At 45.6% G+C, this 24417-nt stretch overlaps 1 protein-coding gene across 1 annotated transcript in view; it reads left to right on the top strand.

Moving 5' to 3' along the window:
- Positions 1 to 24417, top strand: part of SYCP1 (synaptonemal complex protein 1) — a 183733-nt gene that overhangs the window by 11323 nt on the left and 147993 nt on the right. Inside the window, exon 4 of the mRNA XM_040339388.1 lies at positions 23796 to 23912. Coding sequence (XP_040195322.1) covers positions 23796 to 23912 — 117 coding nt within the window. The remainder of the gene's footprint in view (positions 1 to 23795; positions 23913 to 24417) is intronic.

Below are 24417 nucleotides of genomic sequence, written 5' to 3'. Positions count from 1 at the left end.
TGCTCACTGCTCTCTGGACTGACAGCACTTAATCTGTTGCTGAAACCCTCCCACTTTGTGTTGTTGCAGTGTCTGAAAGGGGGCATGTGAGACACAAATGAAGAAGGATTTGGCTCAGTCAGGGAAGGTACAGGAAGTTTCTTTATCAGAACTAAGGGAACTAAAAATAAGCGACCTAGGGGTGTATTGCCTACAGGAGAACGGGACACTATGCTAACTCCTTTCACCTCTTAGCTGCATAAGAGATAAATATTTTTATTTTTTATTTTTTTTTCTGTAAATATATATCAGAATTTCAATGGAAGCCCCATGAAAGTAGAGATCCTAACTGAAGTTGTTATTTATCCAGTTACCATGCTACCACCTCACTGCTTTGAATAAAAATAACTTTTTAATGTTTTTTTTTTTCGCTGTCCCACACGTATTCATAGTCTTTGACGTGCTAATACTGTAACACTAGAAGGTCAAACACAGGCCTTGGCTGCACTGAGAAGATGTTTAAGCATACCTCCCATAAATGTTCCACAGGAGTGACTGGGCGTAAGGTTTGAGTAGCATGGAAAATCGATTTTAGGTGTGAGCCAAGTTGTTTACATCTCATAAAATCCAGACTGGATTCACAAGTACTGTCACGTACCTGGTAGGAGTCTGGTATGATGAGGTCAGCCCCTCTTGTATCTCCAACCCTAACCCCTCTGAGGGTGAGACAGATGGCGGTTAGGACTAGGAGGAACACGAGTGCCTGTAAGTGTGGCTTGTAGAGCGGCTGGAAGCAGGCGAAGACTTGCAGACGCTGAGAGGCCAGCGGGTACAGAGCACAAGTGATGTCGAAGGAACCAGTTGGTATTAAGGGGAACTCCAACCCACTCGCAAGGTCAGGATGAACAGCTTGCAGGAACTTCCGGGATGCGGAGGTCAGTGAACTAGCCAGGTCGGAGCACAAACGGGCAGCAGGGTACCAAATCATCAGCAGGAGCAAGGTCAGAGCATAGCCGGGTATGGTAACAGACAGGCAGTGAGGTAACCAGGGAACAGCAGGAGCTAAGTCAAATAGGAACCCGGGATCAGGAACCAGGTAATCAGGCAGATATCAGAGTCCAAGGGGGAAGTCCGATAAGATCCGATAAGGTAAACAGGTATCAAGTAATCAGGGCACTTGCTGAAGACCAGTCAGCACCGCCTGGCCGTCAGAGCACCCTTTAAATAGCTACCAGGAGGAGTCAGGAACGCCGTTTGCGTGTGCACGCCGTCTGTTGCGTCCGCGCATGCGCAGAAGCGCGCTGAGGCGGCTGGTGTATTCTTTGCATGCGCGCCGGAGTTCTGGACAGTCTGTTGTGTTCTAACAGTGCGCGCATGCGCACGTGTGTGCGCGCCAATGGTCTCTCAATCCTTCTCTTACAAGTACCTTTAATGGCTACTGTGGACATCGGCTTATTTTAGTGGGAGAAGCGGATCGCTCTGAATAGATCACGTGTAGTTAAGTTGAGGAACTGAGGGTCGGTCACACTGTGGGAATTGTGGAGTACCCAAAAGCGGTATCAAAGGTCTGGAAGGACAAAGTTCTACTAAAGGTGTCCATTTATGAAAGTGTGAACAGCAGTGATCCCGAGGATCTGGCTCATAAACGGTTTATGAAACCGAGATGATGGGGGCAGAACATGTTCTCCGCTGATGATCTCCACACACTGAAAATCCATCATTGACTGACACACAAACGGCCAGTTTATGAAGCTGCAATCTCAGCACTTCAATGGCAATCTGGTGAATCAAGGAGTGAAGAAAGAATCCCAGGGGAACTGAGAGGGAAGGAAGAAGATTATTAACTTCTACCTCAATCAGACCCCCCAAGACAGTAACCATGTCCCCCCTGTCATATTTATGCATATATATAGTGTCTCACAAAAGTGACCCCTCACATTTTTGTAAATATTTTATTATATTTTTTCATGTGACAACACTTTGCTACAATGTAAAATAGTGAGTGTGCAGCTTGTATAACAGTGTAAATTTGCTGTCCCCTCAAAAAAACTGAACACACAGCCATTAATGTCTAAATCGCTGGCAACAAAATTGAGTTCACCCCTAAGTGTCATTATTTTGTGTGGCCACTATTATTTTCCAGCACTGCCTTAGCCCTCATGAGCATGGAGTTTACCAGAGCTTCACAGCTTGCCACTGGCGTCCTCTTCCACTCCTCATGGAGGCATCACGGAGCTGGTGTATGTTAGAGACCTTGCGCTCCTCCATCTGCCATTTGAGGATGCCCCACAGATGCTCAATAGGGTTTAGGTCTGGAGACATGCTTAGCCAGTCCATTACCCTCAGCTTCGTTAGCAAGGCAGTGGCTGTCTTGGAGGTGTGTTTGGGGTCGTTATCATGTTGGATTACTGCCCTGCGGCCCAGTCTCCGAAGGAAGGGGATCATGCTCTGCTTCAGTATGTCACAGTACATGTTGGCATTCATGGTTCCCCAGTCTGTTGTTCCCCAGTTCCGGCAGAACTCATGCAGCCCCAGATCATGACACTCCTACCACCATGCTTTACTATAGGCAAGACACGCTTGTCTTTGTACTCCTCACCTGGTTGCCACCACACATGCTTGACACTATCTGAAGAAAATAAGTTTAACTTGGTCTCATCAGACCACAGGAAATGGTTCCAGTGATCCATGTCCTTAGTTTGCTTGTCTTCAGCAAACTGTTTGCAGGCTTTCTTGTGCATCATCTTTTTAGAATGTCCGTTTTGGGTTCAATAGCCATGCAGACTAATTTGATGCAGTGTGCGGCGTATGGTCTGAGCACTAACCTTCTTATAGCCTAGGCCATCTTTGTGTAGAGCAACAATTCTTATTTTCAGATCCTCAGCGTTCTTTTCCATGAGGTGTCATGTTGAACTTCCAGTGACCTGAGTGAGAGAGCGAGAGCGATAACACCAAATTTAACACACCTGCTCCCCGTTTACACCTGAGACCTTGTAACACTAACGAGTCACATGACACCGGGGAGGGAAAATGGCTAATTGGGCCCAATTTGGACATTTTCACTTAGGGGTGTACTCACTTTTGTATGTGTGTATGTGTATATATACAGTGGGCATCGAAAGTTTGGGCACCCCAGGTAAAAATTTGTATTAATGTGCATAACAAAGCCAAGGAAAGATGGAAAAATCTCCAAAAGGCATCAAATTACAGATTAGACATTCTTATAATATGTCAAAAAAAGTTAGATTTTATTTCCGTCATTTACACTTTCAAAATTACAGAAAACAAAAAAATGGCGTCTGCAAAAGTTTGGGCACCCTGCAGAGTTAATATCTTGTACTGCCCCCTTTGGCAAGTATCACAGCTTGTAAATGCTTTTTGTAGCCAGCCAAGAGTCTTTCAATTCTTGTTTGAGGTATCTTTGCCCATTCTTCCTTACAAAAGTCTTCCAGTTCTTTGAGATTTCTGGGCTGTCTGTCACGCACTGCTCTTTTAAGGTCTATCCATAGATTTTCAATTATGTTGAGGTCAGGAGATTGTGAAGGCCACGGCAAAACCTTCAGTTTACGCCTCTTGATGTAATCCCCCGTGGATTTTGAGGTGTGTTTAGGATCATTATCCATTTGTAGAAGCCATCCTCTCTTTAATTTCAGCTTTTTCACAGATGGCATCAAGTTACCATCCAAAATTTGCTGAAATTTTATTGAATCCATTTTTCCTTCTACTCGTGAAATGTTCCCTGTGCCACTGGCTGAAATACAACCCCAAAGCATGAGTGATCCACCCCCATGCTTAATAGTTGGACAGAGGTTCTTTTTTTATTAAATTCTGTGCCCTTTCTTCTTCAAATGTACCTTTGCTCATTCCTGCCAAAAAGTTCTATTTTAACCTCATCGGTCCACAGAACTTGTTTCCAAAATGCATCAGGCTTGTCTATATGTTCATTTGCAAAGTTCAAACGCTGATTTTTGTGGTGAGGACATACAAGGGGTTTTCTTCTGATGACTCTTCCATGAAGACCATATTTGTACAAGTATCTCTTTATAGTGGACAACTCCAGTGTCTGCCAGATCATTCTGGAGGGATCGCGCAGTCAAATGTGGGTTTTGAATTGCTTTTCTCACAATCCTGTGAGCTGTTCTGTCTGATATTTTTCTTGGTCTTCCAGATCTTGCTTTAACTTCCACTGTTCCTGATGACTGCCATTTCTTAATTACATTCCGAACAGAGGATTTTGACTTTTGAAAACGCTTTCTTATAGCCTTCTCCAGCTTTATGAGCGTCAACTATTTTCAGTTTTCTAGACAACTGCTTAGACGAACCCATAGTGCTGATTGTTGGGGCAAGGTCAGATGAGTCTGGGCATTTCAAACCTTTGAGATTGACCTCATCTGGTCTTCCCAAACGATGATTGAGAACAATCCATGACACTGGCAGGTCTCAGCTTTGCAAAGGGGGCAATGCATGCTATAAATTCTGCAGGGTGCCCAAACTTTTGCAGACGCCATTTTTTTGTTTTCTGTAATTTTTAAAGTGTAAATGATGGAAATAAAATCTAACTTTTTTTTGTCATATTATAAGAATGTCTTGTCTGTAATTTGATGCCTTTTGGAGATTATACCATCTTTCCTTGGCTTTGTTATGCAAACGTTCGATCCCCACTGTGTGTGTGTGTGTGTGTGTATATATATATATATATATATATATATATATATATATATATACTCGAGTATAAGCCGACCTGAGTATAAGCCGAGGCCCTAATTTTACCACAAAAAAAATGGCAAAAACATATTGACTTGAGTATAATCCTAGGGTGAGAATGCAGCAGCTACTGCAAGTGGAAAAGAGGGTCAACAATGCCCATTTGCGTGCCTCACTGTGCCCATTGCAGCCTTACTGTGCCCATTCTGACTGTGCCCATTGCAGCCTTACTCTGCCCATTCTCACTGTGCTCATTGCAGCTTTACTGTGCCCATTGCAGCCTTACTGTGCCCATTCTTACTGTGCCCATTCTCATTGTACCCATTGCAGCCTCAATGTACCTGTATTCTTGACAGGCTGCGGGCATCCATTTTTCAAAAGTCACGGCTTCTTCCTGGTCCCGTTCCGTTCCGTGATAGTCGTGTACCTGTCGGGTCACGGCCATCCATTTTTCAAAAGTTGCGGCTTCCTCCTGGTCCATGATAGGCATTTGACACTGTGTTACGCTACCGCCTATCACGGAGGTCCTCTCATCCTCGGACTCCGTTTCCCAGCAGAAACGGTGTTCAGTGTTCCACCAATCACGGACCTTCTTTCATCTTCGGACAAGAGGATGTCCATGATAGGCGGAACACTGAACACAGTGTCTGCTGGGAAAGTCCGACGATGAGAGGACCTCCGTGATAGGCGGTAGCGGAGCACAGTGTCAAACGCCTATCACGGACCAGGAGGAAGCCGTGACTTTTGAAAAATGGACGCCCGCGACCCGACAGGTACACTGACTCGAGTATAAGCCGAGGGGGGCTATTTTCAGCACTAAAAAAAGGGCCGAAAAACGAGGCTTATACTCGAGTATATATGGTATATATATTGTGTGTGTGTGTATATACACTGCCCAAAAAAATTAAAAGAACACTTTGAAAACATATCAGATCTCAACGGGCAAAAATCTCATGCTGGATATTTATACTGATATGAACTGGGTAATGTGTTAGGAATGAAAGGATGGCACATCATTTGATGGAAATTAAAATTATCCACCTACAGAGGGCTGAATTCAAAGACACCCTGAAAATCAAAGTGAAAAAATTATACAGCAAGCTAGTCCATTTTGCTGTTAGCAAAATGGTCCTCAGTATGGCCCCCAAGTGCTTGTATGCATGCCTGACAACATCAGGGCATGCTCCTAATGAGACGACGGATGGTGTCCTGGGGTATTTCCTTCCAGATCTGGTTTACCCTGAGCATATGTGAGCATCACTGAGCTCCTGAACAGACTGAGGTGCAACCTGGCGGCACTGGATGGACCGAAACATAATGTCCCAGAGGTGTTCTTTTGGATTTAGGTCAGGTGAGCATGGGGACCATTCAATGGTATCAATTTCTTCATCCTCCAGGAACTGGCTGCATGCTTTCGCCATATGAGGCCGGGCAATCTCGTGTAGCCTGTAGAGGTCTGTGCGTTCCTCCATGGATATGCCTCCCCAGACCATCACTGACCCACCACCAAACCGGTCACGCTGAACGATGTTACAGGCAGCTTAAAGCTTCTCCAGACCCTTTCACGTCTGTCACATATGCTCAGGGTCAACCTGTTCTCATCTGTGAAAAGCATGGGGCACCAATGGCGGACCTGCCAATTCTGGTGTTCAATGGAAAATGCCAATCGAGCTCCACAGTGTCTGGCAGTGAGCACAGAGCACACTAGAGGACGTCTGGCCCTCAGGCCACCCCCATGAAGTCTGTTTCTGATTTTTTGGTCAGAGACATTCACACCAGTGGCCTGCTGGAGGTCATTTTGTAGGGCTCTGGCAGTGCTCATCCTGTTCCTCCTTGCACAAAGGAGCAGATACCAGTCCTGCTGATGGGTTAAGGACATTCTACGGCTCTGTCCAGCTCTCCTAGAGTAACTACCTGTCTCCTGGAATCGCCTCCATGCTCTTGAGACTGTGCTGGGAGACACGGCAAACCTTCTGGCAATGACACATATTGATGTGCCATCCTGGAGGAGTTGGGCTGCCTGTGCAACCTTTATAGGGTCCAAGTATCGCCTCGTGCTACCAGTAGTGACACTGACCCTTGCCCCCCTCTTCTATTCCTGACCAGATCAGTATCCCAGGAGTTCTGATTCAAAACTTCCCTTATCTGGCCCAGATTCTCGTAGGAGTTACGCCGGCGTATCTCCAGATACGCCGTCGTAACTCTGATGCCGCGTACACATGGTCGTTTTTTGTCTTGTAAAAAAACGTTGTTTTTGAGCATGAAAAAAAATTAAGTTTTTCAAACTTCATTTTAAAAAACGACGTAGCATACACAGCATCATTTTTTCAAAAAGCTCTAGCAAAGCGTGGTTACGTACAGCACGTACGACGGCACTATAAAGGGTAATTTCCATGTGGAAGACGGCCTCTTTTGCTGATATCGTGTTGCTGCGTGTTAGTAAAAGTTTGGTGAGAGACGATTCGCGCTTTTCAGTCTTCGTGCTTAAAATTTTGTTTTCTGTCGTACGGTTTGTGCTTTTGGGGTCGTATCTGTCTTACAGTGCTTGTATTCAGGACGTATTTGTTTTGGCAGTGCGTTCTTGTTTGCACATTTCTGTTTTGCAGGTCGTTCTTCAGAGGCCTTTCTGTTCTTCAGGGCGTTTTTTTTAGTCCGATCTGATTTGACGACCGTTTTCTAGCCATGTTGCACGTTCTCATCGCCAAGATCGTGCTGTGCTTGTTGTTCGGATGTGTGCTGCATCCCGGCTCCGGTCCATGAACTGGGTGAGGAGGAGGTTGTGGACCAAGAACTGGTTTCTTCGCAGGGACCAGTTCTCTCATATGCCTCTGCTGCGGGAGATCCGAGAAAACAACCCTGATGATTTCAGGAATTTTCTCAGGATGTCTGACCCCGTATTTCAGCAGCTTTTGGCTTCGGTGTCGCCATATATCACCAGGCAGGACACCGTTATGCGGGAAGCCATCACTGCTGAGCAGCGGCTAGTTGCTACGTTGCGGTACCTTGCAACAGGGAGAAGTCTGCAGGACTTGAAGTTCTTGACGGGCATCTCCTCCTAGGCTCTGGGCCTCATAATCCCGGATACCTCCTCTCCGCAATCCCGCAAAAAGGGCCAGGAGGCTTCTCCAAATGGAGGAGGAGACCCAGGCCATGCTTCGCGAAGCAACTGCGGCCATCCGAGAGCCACCCACCGAAGAAGAGGCTTTCGCAGCGCTCATCGCAGCCAAGCTCCGAAATCTGGAGCGGGGCCAGCGTGTGTGCTGCAAGATGCTCATCTTCAAGGCCATAAGCATGGCGTCACTGGGGCAGCTCGATGACGACACTGACATTGTGCGGATTGCTCCTCCTGTCCTTGCTACTCCTCCTGCTCCTTCTCCTGCTCCTTCTCCTGCTCCTCCTCTTCCTGAGCCTGCTCTGGCTCCTGGCACAACCTCGGCTCCAGGAACCCAGCTCCCGAGGACTCGGGCTGCAGGGAAGAAGTCCAAGAAATGAGATGGTGCCCCTGATGAAATATTTTTGTGGCTCACAGCCTGGATTGTTAGCTTGGTGGACCCTTGTCTTTATAAATTCAAGCTTGGTGGACCCTTGTCTTTATAAATTCAAGCACGCTCTCAAGTGCTGCCTTCCTTGGCATCTTTGTTTTTATTAAGTTTTGATTTTTGGTTGCCAGCATTGTATAATTTTTTTATTCGGCCTGAATAAATGGCTTTTTGTTTTGTCGTCCAAATTTGACCATGTGTATTTTTTCAAAAATAGAGAGATCATTAGTGAGTGGGCAGACACATTTCAAAAACAAACATTTTGACAACAACCTCCTTGTGGGTAAATTCAAAGAAATAATGATGTTGTGGTCACTTCACACACTCCAAAATCAACCCAAAATATATATTCAGCAAACAGTTTATCAAAAAAAACCCCCCCCCCAAAAAAAAAGATTTTAAATATATATTGTGGGCTAGATTCAGGTAGCCCTGCGTAATTTAGTGTGGGCGTAACGTATCTCCGATACGTTACGCCACCGTAAATTAGGGCGCAAGTTCCGTATTCATAAAGAACTTGCGCCCTAAGTTACGGCGGCATAACGTATGTGGGCCGGCGTAAGCCCGCCTAATTCAAATGGGGATGATGTGGGCGTGTTTTATTTAAATTAATGGTGACCCCTGTGTATTTTAATTTTTTTACGCATGCGCCGTTCGTGAAAGAATCCCAGTGCGCATGCTCGAAATTCCGCCGCAAATCGTCATTGCTTTCGACGTGAACGTAAATTACATCCAGCCCTATTCGCGAACGACTCACGCAAACGACGTAGAAAATTCAAAATTCGACGCGGGAACGACGTCCATACTTAATATTGTGTACGCCTCATAATAGCAGGAGCAACCTTACGCCGAAAAAGTCTAACGTAAACGACGTAAAAAAATAGCGCCGGGCGTACTTACATTTTTGAATAGCGTATCTAGGTCATTTTCATATTCTATCTTGGCCTAATTTAAGCGTATCTGGTTTCCATAATACGCTTAAATTTACGACGGCGTAGATTCAGAGTTACAACGGCGTATCAGTAGATACGCCGGTGTAACTCTCTATGAATCTAGCCCTTTGATTTTTGGAGATGGAAGATACGCCTAAACACAACACAAAACAAAACATTATATAACAATAAATAATAAAGTAAAAAGCTTGTCATAACTATGTAACGAGATCAGCCGCAACAAACGAGCATTTTAGTGTAGCATTTAAAAGCATGGTGTAATGCAGCGCATTCTTTTCTTCTATAATTTGAAACCTAACTAACGAATGTGCTTACTCCATTCTGAACAATAGTTTTACCAGAACGAGCGCTGCTGTCTCCTAACTTGCTTCTTCGCATGCGCGGGCTTAAATGACGTTTTTAAAAATGTCGTGTTTTTTTTTCATCACAAAAAACGACCGTGTGTACACGGCATGAGTGTTGTTGTGGAAATTTAAAGATGTATTTATTATGTATTGTCATAGTGTCACCCATTGTTGGTTCTCCCTCAGCCCGCTCTAGAAAGCTGACTGGGGCAGACAGACTTGTGGAGATACACTTCCTGATTTGGAGAAGGGTGTTTGTGGAGGGGGGGGGGTGTCGGCCGGCGAAAGGGCCCCTGTGTGATGCACAGATATTCGCCTTCTCGGTGCGTCCACTCTGCAAACGCATTGTCAATTTAGCTGGTGTGCGCTCCTGTCATCTCTCAGTACCTGATCAATACTGTTTTGAGATGTGAGCTTACACCTGCAGATATGCTCCTCTCATCAGGAACTGTATCCTATTGTTATATTGCTGTATTGTTATTGATTATTACTGTATTGTGGTGTTATATTATTTTGTTATTGTTATATTACTGTATTGAATCCCTGTTGGAAGGGCTTCCGTATATGAGCATCTGCTGGGTGAAGCTGACACCCTGTGAGCTCACTTCCTATGGAGGTGGTCACATGTTGTGACCTCACTTCCTACTGGACTTTTAATTAAACTGCCTGCAGCCGTTTGACTAAGCATTGTTCCAATCACATGTCTGTGATTGGTTCTTTTGAAAGCATACAACATGTCTGATTGGCTGTTTTGTGAAGCCACATCTTTTGTTACTGATGTTGATACTATATAAAAAAGGGGACAAGCTGCAGGAAGCCAGTCATGGCTGGAGCGAGAATGATATGAGAACAAGCTGGTGATGATGGGCCATATTCTCAAATAATTTACGCAGGCGTATCAGCAGATACGCCGACGTAAGTCTGATCCTATGTTTAAGTGTATTCTCAAAATGAGATACACTTAAACATGCCTAAGATACGACGGCCTGCGCCGTTGTATCTTAGGCTGCAATATTTACGCTGACCGCTAGGTGGCGGTCAGCGTAGATTATGCAAATGACTAGTCACGCCGATTCTCTAACCTACGCTTGCCCGCCGTAGTGTTTTAACGTCGTTTCCGTAAGCGATACGCGGCATAAAGATGCCCCCTAGGTGGCGTACTCAATGTTAAGTATGGCCGTCGATCCCGCGTCGAAATTTGAAAATTTAACGTTGTTTGCGTAAGTCGTCCGTGAGACGTCATTTAGCGCAATGCACGTCGGGTAATTTACCCGACGGAGCATGCGCATTACGATCGGCGCGGGAGCGCGCCTAATTTAAATGATCCACGCCCCCTACCAGGATCATTTGAATTAGGAGGGCTTGCGCGGGTGGACTTTACGCGACGCCGCCGCCAGTTTACAGGTAAGTGGTTTGGGAATCAGGCACTTGCCACTTAAACTTGCGGCGGCGTAACGTAAAGGACATACGTTCCGCCGCCTCAGATCTATAAGAATATGCCCCGATGTCTTTTTGTATGGATGGTGAGTGAATCTATTTAGCTTAAATATGGATTATTTCATTAAGATGAATGAGACACAAGATATCTGTCTGTCTGCTTTGCAAACAGCCAGAATTTCTACGACAGTGTGAGGCGTCGTATCTATGCGCCTGATTCTTAGAATCAGTTACGCATAGATTTGTCTTAGATCTGACCGGCATAAGTCTCTTACGCCGTCGTATCTAAGTTGCGTATTTACGCTGGCCGCTAGGTGGCGCTTCCGTCGATTTACGCGTTGAATATGGCAATGAGCTAGATACGCCAATTCTCAAACGTACGTGCGCCCGGCGCATTTTTTACGTCGTTTACGTAAAGCTTTTTTGGGCGTAAAGTTACCCCTGGTCTATGAGGCGTACCAATGTTAGGTATGGACGTTGGAACAGCGTAGAATTTTTCACGTTTTACGTTGTTTGCGTAAGTCGTCCGTGCATGGGGCTGGACATAAGTTACGTTCACGTCGACTAGGCATTGAGCGGGCGCAATTTAATTTGAAAATTCGACGTGATACCGAGCATGTGCGCGCATGCGTCGTGCGATAAAAGCGTAATTTACGTGGGGTCACAAAACATTTACATACAACACGCCCCCATACCAGCCTAGTTTGAATTAGGCGGGCTTACGCCGTATCAGATACACTACGCCGCCGTAACTTAGAGCGGAAGATGTTTCTGAATACGGGACCTGTCGCTCTAAGTTACGGCGGCGTAGTGTATCTGAGATACGCTACGCCAGCCTAAAGATAGGCGTTTTTTTGAGAATCTGGGCCTGTGTGTATATATATATATATATATATATATATATATATATATATAATATATGCTGGTTTATGCCAGATTTTGGATAGAAAGGTATGCTGATTGCACAGCTGTGTGTTGGGCTATTTCGTTGTGACCTGACTATGGCTCAGGGCCCCACCCAACAGACAGGAAGTCTGTGCATGGGAGTCAGGTGGACTCCCATTCCTCTGAGAGGATTCAGAGGCTGCATGGGTGCAGCCAGAGCATGCATGTCTGCAGGAGGCAGATGTTCTTGGTGACAGAGCAGCAAGGCGCTGTTCAGGAGTAAGCTTAACTCTAGGAAACTCTTGTTCTGAGGAGCAGGCCTAGGCTAAAGGCCCGAAGCAGCCGTATGGCAAGAATGTAAGCCAGGAGGCTAAAGTATTGCATATGCAAGATACAGTAATGGTGGAATCCCCTCTGTGTGGGCTACTGATGTCTTTGTGAACTTTTCTGTCATTTTAAATAAAAGTGGACTACCAGGCCCTTAAAAATTCAGTTCTGGAATGGCGTACTAACTGAAAATGCACCTATCGCTGGAGTCTGATCATCCCAGTCTTACATGTGGTGGAGGTATTGCTTCAGGCAGATTTGGAAGAGTTCCAAATCCTTGCATACCAAAAACGGTGTGTTTTGCAGCAATGCAGTGATGAGCAGCTAATGTGAACCAGTGGAGTCTGCATGTGAACGTGCGCTGCTTGCAAGTCTTAGAGACAGTACGCCAAATTTTCCTGTGTTAAAAAGAACTGTTAAAAAACATTGTTGGCCTGACTTCAGAGATGGGGCGGTCAAAATGCAAAAAGGAAGCAATGTTTGCTGAGATGAGACAGAACCTTGTAGTTGTAGCTGGAGGGATTGTTACCGACAGTACAAGCCCCAGACTGGTGCAAGATGCACTTGGCCGCACTGGAGCAAAGGAAAAAGGAAAGCAAGCTGTCACCTAGTGTAAAGAGTGAGCAAATGGTGCGGTTGCCCGTGACAACAAAGCCAAAATCCGTACAGCTGACTTCATACGGCCTATGTTGCCTTCTGAACACGTTGAAGACTTTTTGGCTGAGTTTGCGATGACTGCTTCCTACAGAGGATGGCCCAAGGATGGAGGTGGGCTGGAGTCTGATCACCCCAATCTTACAATATATATATAAAATGTATTTGTGTGTGTGTATATATTGTACAGGACACCGGGGGTGGGTCCTGGACGGGTGCTATACGGCACCAGTGTTTGGACTATGGTCCATTTAAATAGAGGTAGAAGGTTCAGGGGGTCACCCAAAAGTGGGTGAAAAGTTCCAGGCAGGCGCTAATTCAGAGAGGACTGGCTCGCAGTCTTCTCTATCTTAATAAAGTAGTTTGGGGCCTGGAATTTTGGAGGCTCCAAAGTGTTATTTGGGTGGGATGGAGTGTTATATCCTCTGTGTTGTGAGGGACACAAGACTCTGGTCTGGAACAATGGATGTTTATTTCAGTACAGGCTGTACACTGCAACATGCATCTCAGGACAATACATATCTCTGCTTTCTACATGTGCTCTCTCTAAGATGGCTACTATGCCCCTTGACCCTTGTCATCACTGCTGGGTGGAGCCAGCCTTAAAGTGCCAGTACATGTGGAACTCTTCAGGTATAACATGGAGCCTCCACTCCTAAACCCTGGAAGCCAGCACACAAGGGGTTAAAATCTCACAGACAACCACCCATTAAAGCAGGTAGTGATGCTGGAGGGAGTGAGTGAGTTGGGAGAGTGCACCTGTGAGGACAAGATGGAAGTCTGCTAGCTGCTCAGAGAGGACTTTTGAGTAGTTTGGAAGTGAAGCTGTGTCTGCAGGGAAGGTCTGGAGGACTTCTTACTAAAAACGTATGTGCCTTTCTTTTGGTTGTTTTTCTGAAGAAAGACTTTTTCCTAGTTTATGCTGGAAACAAGCAGGACTTTTGTTGTGACGTTTTGGATGCTGAAGAAAAGCTTTATTTTGTTTTGTTTGGTCACCAATAAAGACCCTTTGCTTTACTGACACGGTTTTACGCACTTGTCTAGCGGAGCTTAAAGACCCCCAAAGTTTACTATATATATATATATATATATATATATATATATATATATATATATATATATATATATATATATAAATAAAATGTAGGGGGACCATTTATTTTATTAACATGAGGTGTGCCGTCTGTCCGTGTACAGTGCAGTGATAATTTATCACTGCTTAATAAATGGACACCTCAGTGTTTCAGTGGTTTTCTGGTACTGTAATCTCGTTAAGTCTCACAAGATTCCGGTATCAGGGAACGTTTCCCACTGTTTGAAGTGTTTGTAGATCGCTTCACTTCATAAAAGGAGAAGCGATCTACACTGTTTCATAAGCTGCCACCCAGAGAATCCTCTGTGAATGCCGGAAAATGGAGCAGTGGATATTTTTCACTGCTTCATAAATGGACACCTAGATGTGGCAAACCTAATGATGCTCAACAGGGCTCTCTATTGCCGAAATGGGACACACCCTTTGCCAATGAAAAAATGTACACAGAGAAAAGTAAAGATACAAAGCTGATGCTCTTGTAGTGGCCCAGTTCTGCAGCAAAGACAGAAAGATTTCAGAATTATGGTACTGATGAGAAACCTAAAATCATAACAAGAGGCTTAAAATTGAAATCACAGTAATCTGTACAGTGTACAAAAAAAACTATGGACTGCAGCCAAAATAAGGACAGACATTTTATGTTAACAATTTTAAATAGGCCTTAACAGAGTTTATGGCTTTATTTCATTCAGTCATGTGATCAGATACAGATCTGCTCGTAAGTTTACATACTCTGGTAGAATATATGATTTCTTTGCCATTTTTCAGAGAATATGAATGATAACACAAAAACTTTTCTTTCACTCATGGTTAGTGTTTGGCTGAAGCTATTTATTAGAAATGTAGCGCTACCCCCGAAGGAGCCCCTGGTTAGATTGGGACGGCATGTTGTGTTACCTCTGTGATGTGTCTAGGGATGGTGATGATGAGATGCAATGACGGAATGTCCAAACTCAGGATGTCGTTTTCTGTGCTTTTATTAATTGCCAAACACGGCAAACAGTTAACTTCAGGTAGATAGAGATAGGTTGGTGAAAGGAGAATTTACAGATTCAGGCCTATGGATAAAGGAAGCAGTCCTGCCTCCAATGGAACTTTAACTTACGTCGCCACTCCAGCCAGAGTGGGTATAGTGTACCTGGACAGGCCTCTCACACCGCCCTGGCAGCCAGGGTATCACTCAGAACCGTTGGGGAGGAACAAGTCTCTGCCACCGACTTGGCTCCAATAGAATTACATTTGGAGTGGAACCTCTGCCACAGGCCCTCTACTCAGGAAGGTGGATAATAAAGCGAATCCTCCCTACGAATTATAATTTGCCTGAATCTCCCTCAGGTAGACTTCTTGATTTTGGGGTCACTGACCGACAAGTTGCAGCATACAACTTCTCAGTATCCAGCCACCCAGATCCCCGATGGATTGTCTAAGCCCTGTTGGATCACCTGCCTCCGGGCTCGCCTCAGACCGACTCCCCACCGAACAGCATAACTCGCTTGCGATCTCCTTCATAGAATGTGGGGACCCAGTAAGTCACTGGGGCCCCTTTGCGGTTTCAGTTGCTCCGGGCCATAAGGTCCCAGAGTCGGGAACTTCGCGTAGCACGTGCGCCCCGGCCTGGTAGGCCATCTCACCGGGGCCGTGATGTGTGCACACCCTAAAGGTGGGTGCCGCACCAGGAACGGGCGAAGAACCTCACAAAATGGCGTCTGCCCTAGAAGTACCCTCCCCCAGCATGCCCCGCGAGGGGGAGAAACTCCTCTGATTGGCTGCTGGCAGGAAGGCGCACCGCCTGGACTCCTCTGGCGCCATGTGTCACCCAGAGATGGAAAGGTATCTCTGGAACACAGAATGAAACCACAGGACAGCCAAGCCTGGCAGAAACCAAATTTAACATGAATTAAATGGATGAGAGTTAACTAACTCTCTCATCCCCCACTAAATTTAGCACAGCACCTGGACTGAAAGTACACAGGCGCTACATAAATCAACAGTGTTTTTAAATCATAACGGCAACAGAAACTACCCAAATGACCCTGATCAAAAGTTTACATACCCCAGTTCTTAATGCCGTGTATTGCCCCCTTTAACATCAGTGACAGCTTGAAGTCTTTTGTGGTATTTGTAGATGAGGCTCTTTATCTTCTCAGATGGTAAAGCTGCCCATTTCTCTTGGCAAAAAGCCTCCAGTTCCTTAAATTCTTGAACTGCACGCTTGAGGTTTCCCCAGAGTGGCTCAATGATATTGAGGTCAGGAGACTGAGATGGCCACTCCAGAACTTTCACTTTATTCTGCTGTAGCCAATGACAGGTTGACTTGGCCTGCTGTTTTGGATCATTGTCATGTTGGAATGTCCAAGTACGTCCCATGCGCAGCTTCCTGGCTGATGAATGCAAATGTTCCTCCAGTATTTTTTTGATAACATACTGCATTCACCTTGCCATACTGCATTCATTTTGCTGAATGTATTTTAAGAAATTTGACTCTGGAATATAAAATTTTCTAGCTTAGGAGCGATAGAGAACTCAGGGAGTTGTCGTAGATTATTTGGGAACATGTTTTTATTCCAAATTTGGTCCAGGCATGGGGTTCTGGTAAAGTGTAGATGTGGGCTAAGTTGGAATTACCCCATAGTGGGGCATTCGGGAAGTGTGCTTCCTTGGGATACTGTTTAAGTTTCGGCTCCCCATGCCCACTGTGTGATGATCATGACTGGAGTAAATGCGTACGGGCATGGGGCCACGGAAGAGTAGGAGCTTTAAAGCCTCTAGTGACTGTACCACTGCTGCTTCAAGTAGCACCACCGGGTTGGAGGCATCAGGGTTCAGCCACCACACCGCCATAACCAATTGTGCAGGCATGCTTGTAGAAATCCGGAAACACCAGACCTCCCTGGGATGCCGGGCGCATCAATGTGGACCTCCTTGGGGACTGAGGGGCCCAGACAAAGGAGGAGAATAATTTGTTTAGCTGGGTAAAACAAGACTTAGGAATCCATTGTGGGGGAGTGCCTAAAAGGTAGGTGAATTTTGGCATGATCTTCATTTTCATCAAATTAATTTGTCCTAGTAACGACAGGGGCAGGGACTCCCATGCCTTCAGCCTCCTGGATTATTGAGGATAAATTCAGGGGTATATAGTCTGTGACCTGTCTAGACATTACTATCCCCAGGTTTCGAAATTGTTCCACCCATATAAGCGGCAAGTCCGGGGGGCCCCCTCTCGAGCAGCTGTATCAATGGGAAATACGAGTGACTTGGACCAGTTCACCCGCAGTCCCGTAATTGGGGCAAACGTATTTAAGACTCGGAGTGCTCCTGCAAATTAAGGATCTGCGTCATTAAGGAACAATAGGAGGTCATCCGCATACAGCTCCACCCTCTCCTCCAGCCAGCCCATCTGTAGTCCCTTAATGTGTGGGGAAGTGTGGAGAGCTTTCGCCACTGGCTCAATGGCAAATAAGGCTGGAGAGAGAGGGCAGCCCTGCCGGGTACCTCTAGACAAAGGGAAGGGTTCGGAAAATCCTCCTCCTAGCTTAATGGCAGAGGTAGGTTGTTTGTATATTGTTTGAAGCCACTGGATAAATATTAAAGGGAAACCCATCCTGCGGAGGACCTCCCATAGGAAAGGCCATTCAATGGTATCAAAAGCCTTTTCAATGTCTAGCGAGGCCACAACCCTGGAGCCCATGTTGAGGCGCTGTGCGTGAATGTTGGTATGTAATCACCTTATATTGATGTCAGTAGATTTATTGGCCATGAACCCTGTTTGGTCGATCCCAATAATAGTGGGCAGCAATGGTTAAAGTCCCAGGGTGATTAATTTGGTGAGTATTTTAAAATCTGGGTTAAGGAGGGCAATAGGAGGCGCCCAAGATGGGGTCTTTGGGAGGTTTATGTATCAGAACCACATGAGCGTGGTACATGGAGGGAGGTAGTTCTCCTGATTTAAGACAGTGCAAGTACAGGGAGGCCAGAATTGGTGCTAGAAGATTCCCATACATTCTGTAGAACTCAATGGGTAGGCCATCTGGGCCAGGAGATTTTCCTGCCGGGAAAGACTTGATTGCCTCAAGGACTTCCTCCGGAGTTATCGGTCCCACCAGAGTGACACGTTCCTTACCCGACAGCCAGCCCAGAGCCTAAGGGTTAAGGTGTTCCGCCAATTCCCTGGGATCAAAATTCTGAGGCAGTACGGATTAGTAAAGTGAGCCGTAGAATTGCTGTAAGGCATTGAGTACCGTATTTATCGGCGTATACGCGAACTTTTTTGCCCTGAAAATCAGGGCAAAATCGTGGGTGCGCGATATATACCCGCTTCCCGCGCTCAGTTTGAACGCCTCCGCCGACATATACCGAGCGCAGTACACTCGGGGACATTCGGCCAGGCTCGGCTTCGCTCGTAGTCACGCTCTGTGACGTTTATGCGTGAGAAGCCGAGCCTGGCCGAATGTACCCGAATGTACTGCGCTCGGTATATGTCGGCGGAGGCGTTCAAACTGAGCACGAGAAGCGGGGATTCGACTCGGAGACAGCGCGGGAGAAATCGGGAGGACACCACCGAGGCCACAGACGGACGCCAGACCGGACAAGGCCGCCGATGGACGCCAGGCAAGGCACTAAAACTGTAAGTAATAAAATGTTTTTTTACAGGAATTTCAGGTCAACATTAGGGGTGTGCGCTATACGCCGGAGCGCGCATTACCCTGATAAATACGGTATATCTGGGGACACTATGTTACATCTTTGATGTTTGGGGTGTTTGCCTATCTACTCTTTGTAAAGATATACTGTACTGTGAGGAACACAGCAACAATGGGAATATTGGTTTATGATTATGCTGTTTGATATTATTTTGTTTCATTATAGATTGTACGTCTGGTATAAATGTTTTTTTTTTGACACACCCTCATAAGCTAGTATTTACACCCTGTGATTCATTAAAGCGGGGGTTCACCCTTCGAGGGCACTTTTCCCCCTTCGCTTCCTGCTCGTTATTACTAGGGGAATCGGCAATTTATTTTAAAATATGTGCAGTACTTACCCGTTTACGAGACGCATCCTCTCCGTCGCTTCCGGGTATGGGCTTCGGGAATGGGCGGTCCTTCTTGATTGACAGGTTTCCGAGAGGCTTCCGACGGTCGCATCCATCGCGTCACGATTTTCCGAAAGAAGCCGAACGTCGGTGCGCAGGCGCAGTATAGAGCCGCACCGACGTTCGGCTTCTTTCGGCTACGAGTGACGCGATGGATGCGACCGTCGGAAGCCTCTCGGAAGAATGTCAATGAAGAAGGAACGCCCGCTCCCGAAGACCCATACCCGGAAGCGACGGAAGAAGATACAGCTCGAAAACGGGTAAGTACTGCACCTATTTTAATATAAATAGCCGATTCCCCTAGACCGAACGAGCAGGAAGCTAAGGGGAGATTTTTATTTTTTTTTTAAATGGGTGAACTCCCGCTTTAAGTAACTAAATGTGCTTTATATATATATATATATATATATATATATATATATATATATATATATATATATATTTATTGTTTTAATCATTGGGATGGATTTTAATCCTTTGCTGTTAAATGTTTTTTATGTATTGTAAGGGTGGGACCCTGTGCTGTGTGAGAAATTGCTGGTTTACGCCAAATTCTGGAGAAAAAGACACACTAATTGGACAGCTGTGTGTTCAGCTATTTAGTTCTGAGCTGACATGGACTCAGGGCTCCACCCCACAGACAGGAAGTCTGTTCCTGGGAGCCAGGTGAGCTCCCATCTCTCTGAGAGGAGAGAGAGGCTGCATGGGTTGCAGCTAGAGCATGCATATCTGCAGGAGGCAGATGTCGACTGGTGTCTCTGTGTGAGAAAAGAAGCTGTGTGCTTCAAGAAGATTGATGCTGTGTGTGTCCAAGAAGCTCAAACGATGTGTGCGGATAAGTCGCTGTGTGCGAATCAGACGCTGTGTGCGGCTGTTGATTTTGCAAGATACAGGAATAGTGGAACCCCCCTGCGAGGGCTGCTATTGTATTTGTGAATTTTGATGTTTTTTTTTTTTAAATAAAAGTGGGCTACCAGGCCCTTAAAAACTCAGTTCTGGATTGACGTACTCACTGGAAAACGCATCTATCGCTGGAGTCAGATTCCCCAATCCTACATATGGTGGAGAATGCGGGCAGTTTGGAAGAGTTCCAGATCTACGCATACCAAAATCAGTGAGTATGTTTTGCAGCAATGCTATGATGAACAGCCAATGTGAACTGCTGTTAGCTGTGTGTGGCAGCCAAGAGAACTGCTTTGCACAGGCGTTCAATTAATGGACTGTGTTGCATATAGGTGGTTTACCTGTGGAAGTGAGCTCAGCGTGGCCTGAGAAGATGTATCCATTTGGGAAGGCCCAGTGAATGGATGATTCAAGTGAAATCGCAAAGAGTGAAGTCTGCATGTGAAAGTGTGCTGTTAAAACCCTCCTTGCAGCAAGGTCAAAGACTGAAAAAGACCTATGTATTATGGGTGCACCTAAGGTAGTCCAGCAGAGTGCTGAGAGAGATGTGTTAGGGGTGACCAAAACAGTTGGTGTGCCATGTTCCTTAGCGATAGAGACAGGTGCTGCGGAGTTGCCAAGGGAAACTGCCAAGGAGCCTGTATTGGTGAGGCAAGTGGTTTCCCAAGACAACTGTGAAGCCGCCCTAGTGGGCAAAATAATTCCTTTAGAGAGGAAGGGTGATGTGCTGAGTGCCATGCGTTCTGACAAACGACAATCTGATAGAGATTATAAAACTGCTAGGTTTATGAATACTGGTGATGAAGATATTGCTGATGATCCATGTACTTATGGTGATGTGATGCTTAATGAGGTAGGGGTGATCGCTAAGCAGAATGTGCGATTTCCCTTAGCAACCATATATAAAGCTGCAAAGCTGTTCTTAGAAACCTCCAGGGAGCTCTGTGTGTTGGAGCCAGAGGTTGGCGGGGACAACTGTGGTGCGGCTCGGATGGATAAGAGGGTACTAGACCTTGGTGATGAGAAAAATTGTAAAACTCAAATGTTTAAAATTACTTGTAGCGATAATGGGTTACTGCGGTCTGTCACTGCTGGCAGAAAAGGTTCTCATGAGTTTAATGAAGCGCCACCTGAGCGAAGTGGTGAAGTTATGTTATTGCAGCCTGCTGTGTTTAAAAATGTGTTTGCAGTGAAGTGGACACAATTTCTGCTGTGTTAATGGGAGAGACTGCAGGGCCGGTAGACACAGGTGCGTTGGCTTTTTCAGAGTTAACCCTCTCCCGTTGGAAGTATCTGAAAAGTGCAAATACATAGCAGAGGTTTTGTCCACAGCAAAAGAGATGAGGAATGTTGAGCTTCAGGATGATGGGGTAATGGATAGCGATTTGGAGTCGCTCAGTGTTGCTGAAGGTGAGAGGATGAGTGTGACACATGCGATTTGCAGTGTTTATGGGGAGCCGCAAGTTTTGTCAGTTGCCTTCAAGGTAGAGGTCTCTCTAAATGACTCTGCCTCTCACGCTTTAGCAAATGAGCCCCTCCACATCGTTAGTAAAGGAAAAGTTCCTAGAGTTCTGTGTTTAGATACGGCATGTCTAGAAATAACAGATGTTGTTGCAATTGGTGAAAACCTTTCCAATGTACACCTGCATGTATCCACAGCAGAGGGACGACGTGGTACTGCGTAGTACCAATCAGTGGACACAGGTGGTACAGGCGTTGTTAGGCAGTGTTGATGAAAATTGGTTGCTGTACTGTTGGTTAATCTTGTGCAAAGTTGTCTTACAGTTCTCTTCGAGAGTGCTTCCAGCGGCGGTTGTGTGCAGAAGGCTCTCAGGGGAATTGTTAGAGAAATCAGAAATGGTGGACATAGTGGAAGATTCTCCGTATGCTGATGTGATGGGATGTATTCCTACTGGGGCAGTCCGAGGTACGGCTGAGCAGTGGCAGTCGGTACGTGGCGCGCGTACTGTCTCACCCTCTAGACCTAAGGTAAAGGAAGGGCTCGGAATGGACGTGGCAGTAGTGGGAGTTCAGTCCATCACTCGCATAGAGGTGCAGTTTGAGGCACCCGGAGACACTTTGACAGGAAATAACAGTAATGGTAACTGTAACGGAAAGCTGTATGAGAAGCACTGTAGAGTACTATCAGACAGCTCAGAGGTATTGGTTGAGGTACCAATGGTCACAGAAATGGTTAAAGAGATGGGTGTGGGAAAATGTGCATTGGTAGGACAGTTGCTATTGGAGTGTTGGACAACAGGGGGCGATGTGAAACTGCGGGACTATCCCATAGGGAGTAACTGCTTGCCTGTAGGTGGTCCCTCCATAGACACTGTCCTAGCAAACAAGGGGACAAGAGGTCCCAATGACTATGTTGAGTTGAGTAACCCTTTGTGGAACATTGCTAGTGAGGTTAAACAGAAGGGTGTGGTGTTGATCCCAGATGGTTTGGTTGCCAAAGGTAACCACATAGGGGTTAGTGAACCTGAGAAACAAATGTTGTTGGTTAATGTTGCATCAGGTAGTGAGAGCAGTCAGTCCCTGACAGATTACATGGGAGTGGGTCCCCAACAGTCCCAGGAGAGTAGGTCTGTAGGAGGAAAAAGAAGGATCTTGAGGCCAGCAGGTAGAAGGGGTATAGAGATTAGTGGGAGCCCACGGTTCAGGAAGAAGTGCTGGTGGAAGCACACCCGGAAGAAGATGTGGGTGGAGTGCCCCTTTAGAGAAATGGTTGGGCAGATTAGGACTCCTGCTGCGGATAGTTGGCACAAAGGCGCCACGGTGAAGTGTTGGTGGAAACATACCTGAAAAAAATGGGCCTATGCAGCTATTGACTTGCACAGAGGTGTCCCATTTGTGATGATGGGTCTATGTGTTCCTCCCTCCGGTTCGAAACAAGAGGGGGGGTATGTAAGGGTGGGACCCTGTGCTGTGTGAAAAATGGCTGGTTTATGCCAAATTCTGGAGAAAAAGACACACTAATTGGACAGCTGTGTGTTCAGCTATTAAGTTCTGAGCTGACATGGACTCTGGGCCCCATCCCACAGACAGGAGAGAGAGGATGCATGGGTTGTAGCTAGAGCATGCATATCTGCAGGAGGCAGATGTCGGCTGGTGTCTGTGTGAGAAAAGAAGCTGTGTGCTTCAAGAAGATTGATGCTGTGTGCGTCCAAGAAGCTCAAACGCTGTGTGCGAATCAGACGCTGTGTGCGGCTGTTGATTTTGCAAGATACAGGAATGGTGGAACCCCCCTGCGAGGGCTGCTATTGTATTTGTGAACTTTGATGTTTTTTTAAATAAAAGTGGGCTACCAGGCCCTTAAAAACTCAGTTCTGGATTGGCGTACTCACTGGAAAACACATCTATCGCTGGAGTCAGATTCCCCAATCCTACAGTATCTTGTTTTAAGTTTTTCTTGTTGCTGTTGATTTGCTTGACTACCTCAACAAATATGAATTACAATGTGAAAATTTAATAAGTGAAAAAGTACAGCATCACAAATGAAAAGTGTAAATAGCAGGATAAAAGATTTTGATGACTTACACCAGCACTGCAGGGTTTTTGATGAACTGTGGATTTGCATGTTAAGTGATTAAGACTTTAGAAGATGATAGCTGTCTTTGAACTAATAATATAAAGTGATCAGGGGAGGGACTCATTCACATATAAGCAACAAAAACATACTTGCATACTTATTTAAAGTTCTATTCCTCATCGGAGGGGGCATTTTGATCGATTTATATACATTTCCTAGACAACTGTAAATATGACTGTTTTTATCACTTAAATGTCATGTAAATTAACTTTAATATTTGGCTAAATACCAACCGATTTATCAAATGCATTGCATTTCCTTTCATGTATCAATTATGTTTATTTGTAAAGGTAAATGGATTACATGCACAGATCAAAAATGATAAAATGCAGCATGAAGAAACAATTAGCAGCATACAAGTGGAGATTGCAAATGCAATATTTAAGGAAGAAACTCTGTGTGAAGAGGTATGTTATTACTTTATATTTCAGCTAGCATTAATTATTTTATTGGAGGACATTGAGAGGTTTATTAAATTAGAGAAAAGGTACAAAACTGAGAACTGCAATGCAACCAAGGGTAGGTCATTCTGTCATCTGACTTTAGTGAATGAAAATTTGATGGTTGCATATAAAATAATAAAATCGATACACTCACAAATGAAGGTGAATAAACAGTGTCAAACATTTCCTCCAATAGAGAGCCATTTAACCACTTAAGGACTGGCTCACATACATATACGTTATCAGTTTAAACATTTATATCTCGGTAACGGCAGCAGCTGCTGCCACAACCGAGATATCCATCTGTAGTATGGGCAGTCCTGTAAACGATAACGGTGGTTTCCGTGGCAGATTTGCCGCAAGATCACCGTTATCGGCGGCGGGAGAGGGGCTCTCCCGCGCCCTCCGCCGCTTACCGGAGCCATCGGCAGCGTCGGAGGCGATCGGGTCCTTCACGCTGCTTTGCTGG

The sequence above is a fragment of the Rana temporaria genome, chromosome 2 (assembly GCF_905171775.1).
Source record: "Rana temporaria chromosome 2, aRanTem1.1, whole genome shotgun sequence".
Classification (NCBI taxonomy): domain Eukaryota; kingdom Metazoa; phylum Chordata; class Amphibia; order Anura; family Ranidae; genus Rana; species Rana temporaria.
The sequence above is the reverse complement of the archived record's forward strand: the minus strand, read 5'-3'. Positions and strand labels throughout refer to the sequence as shown.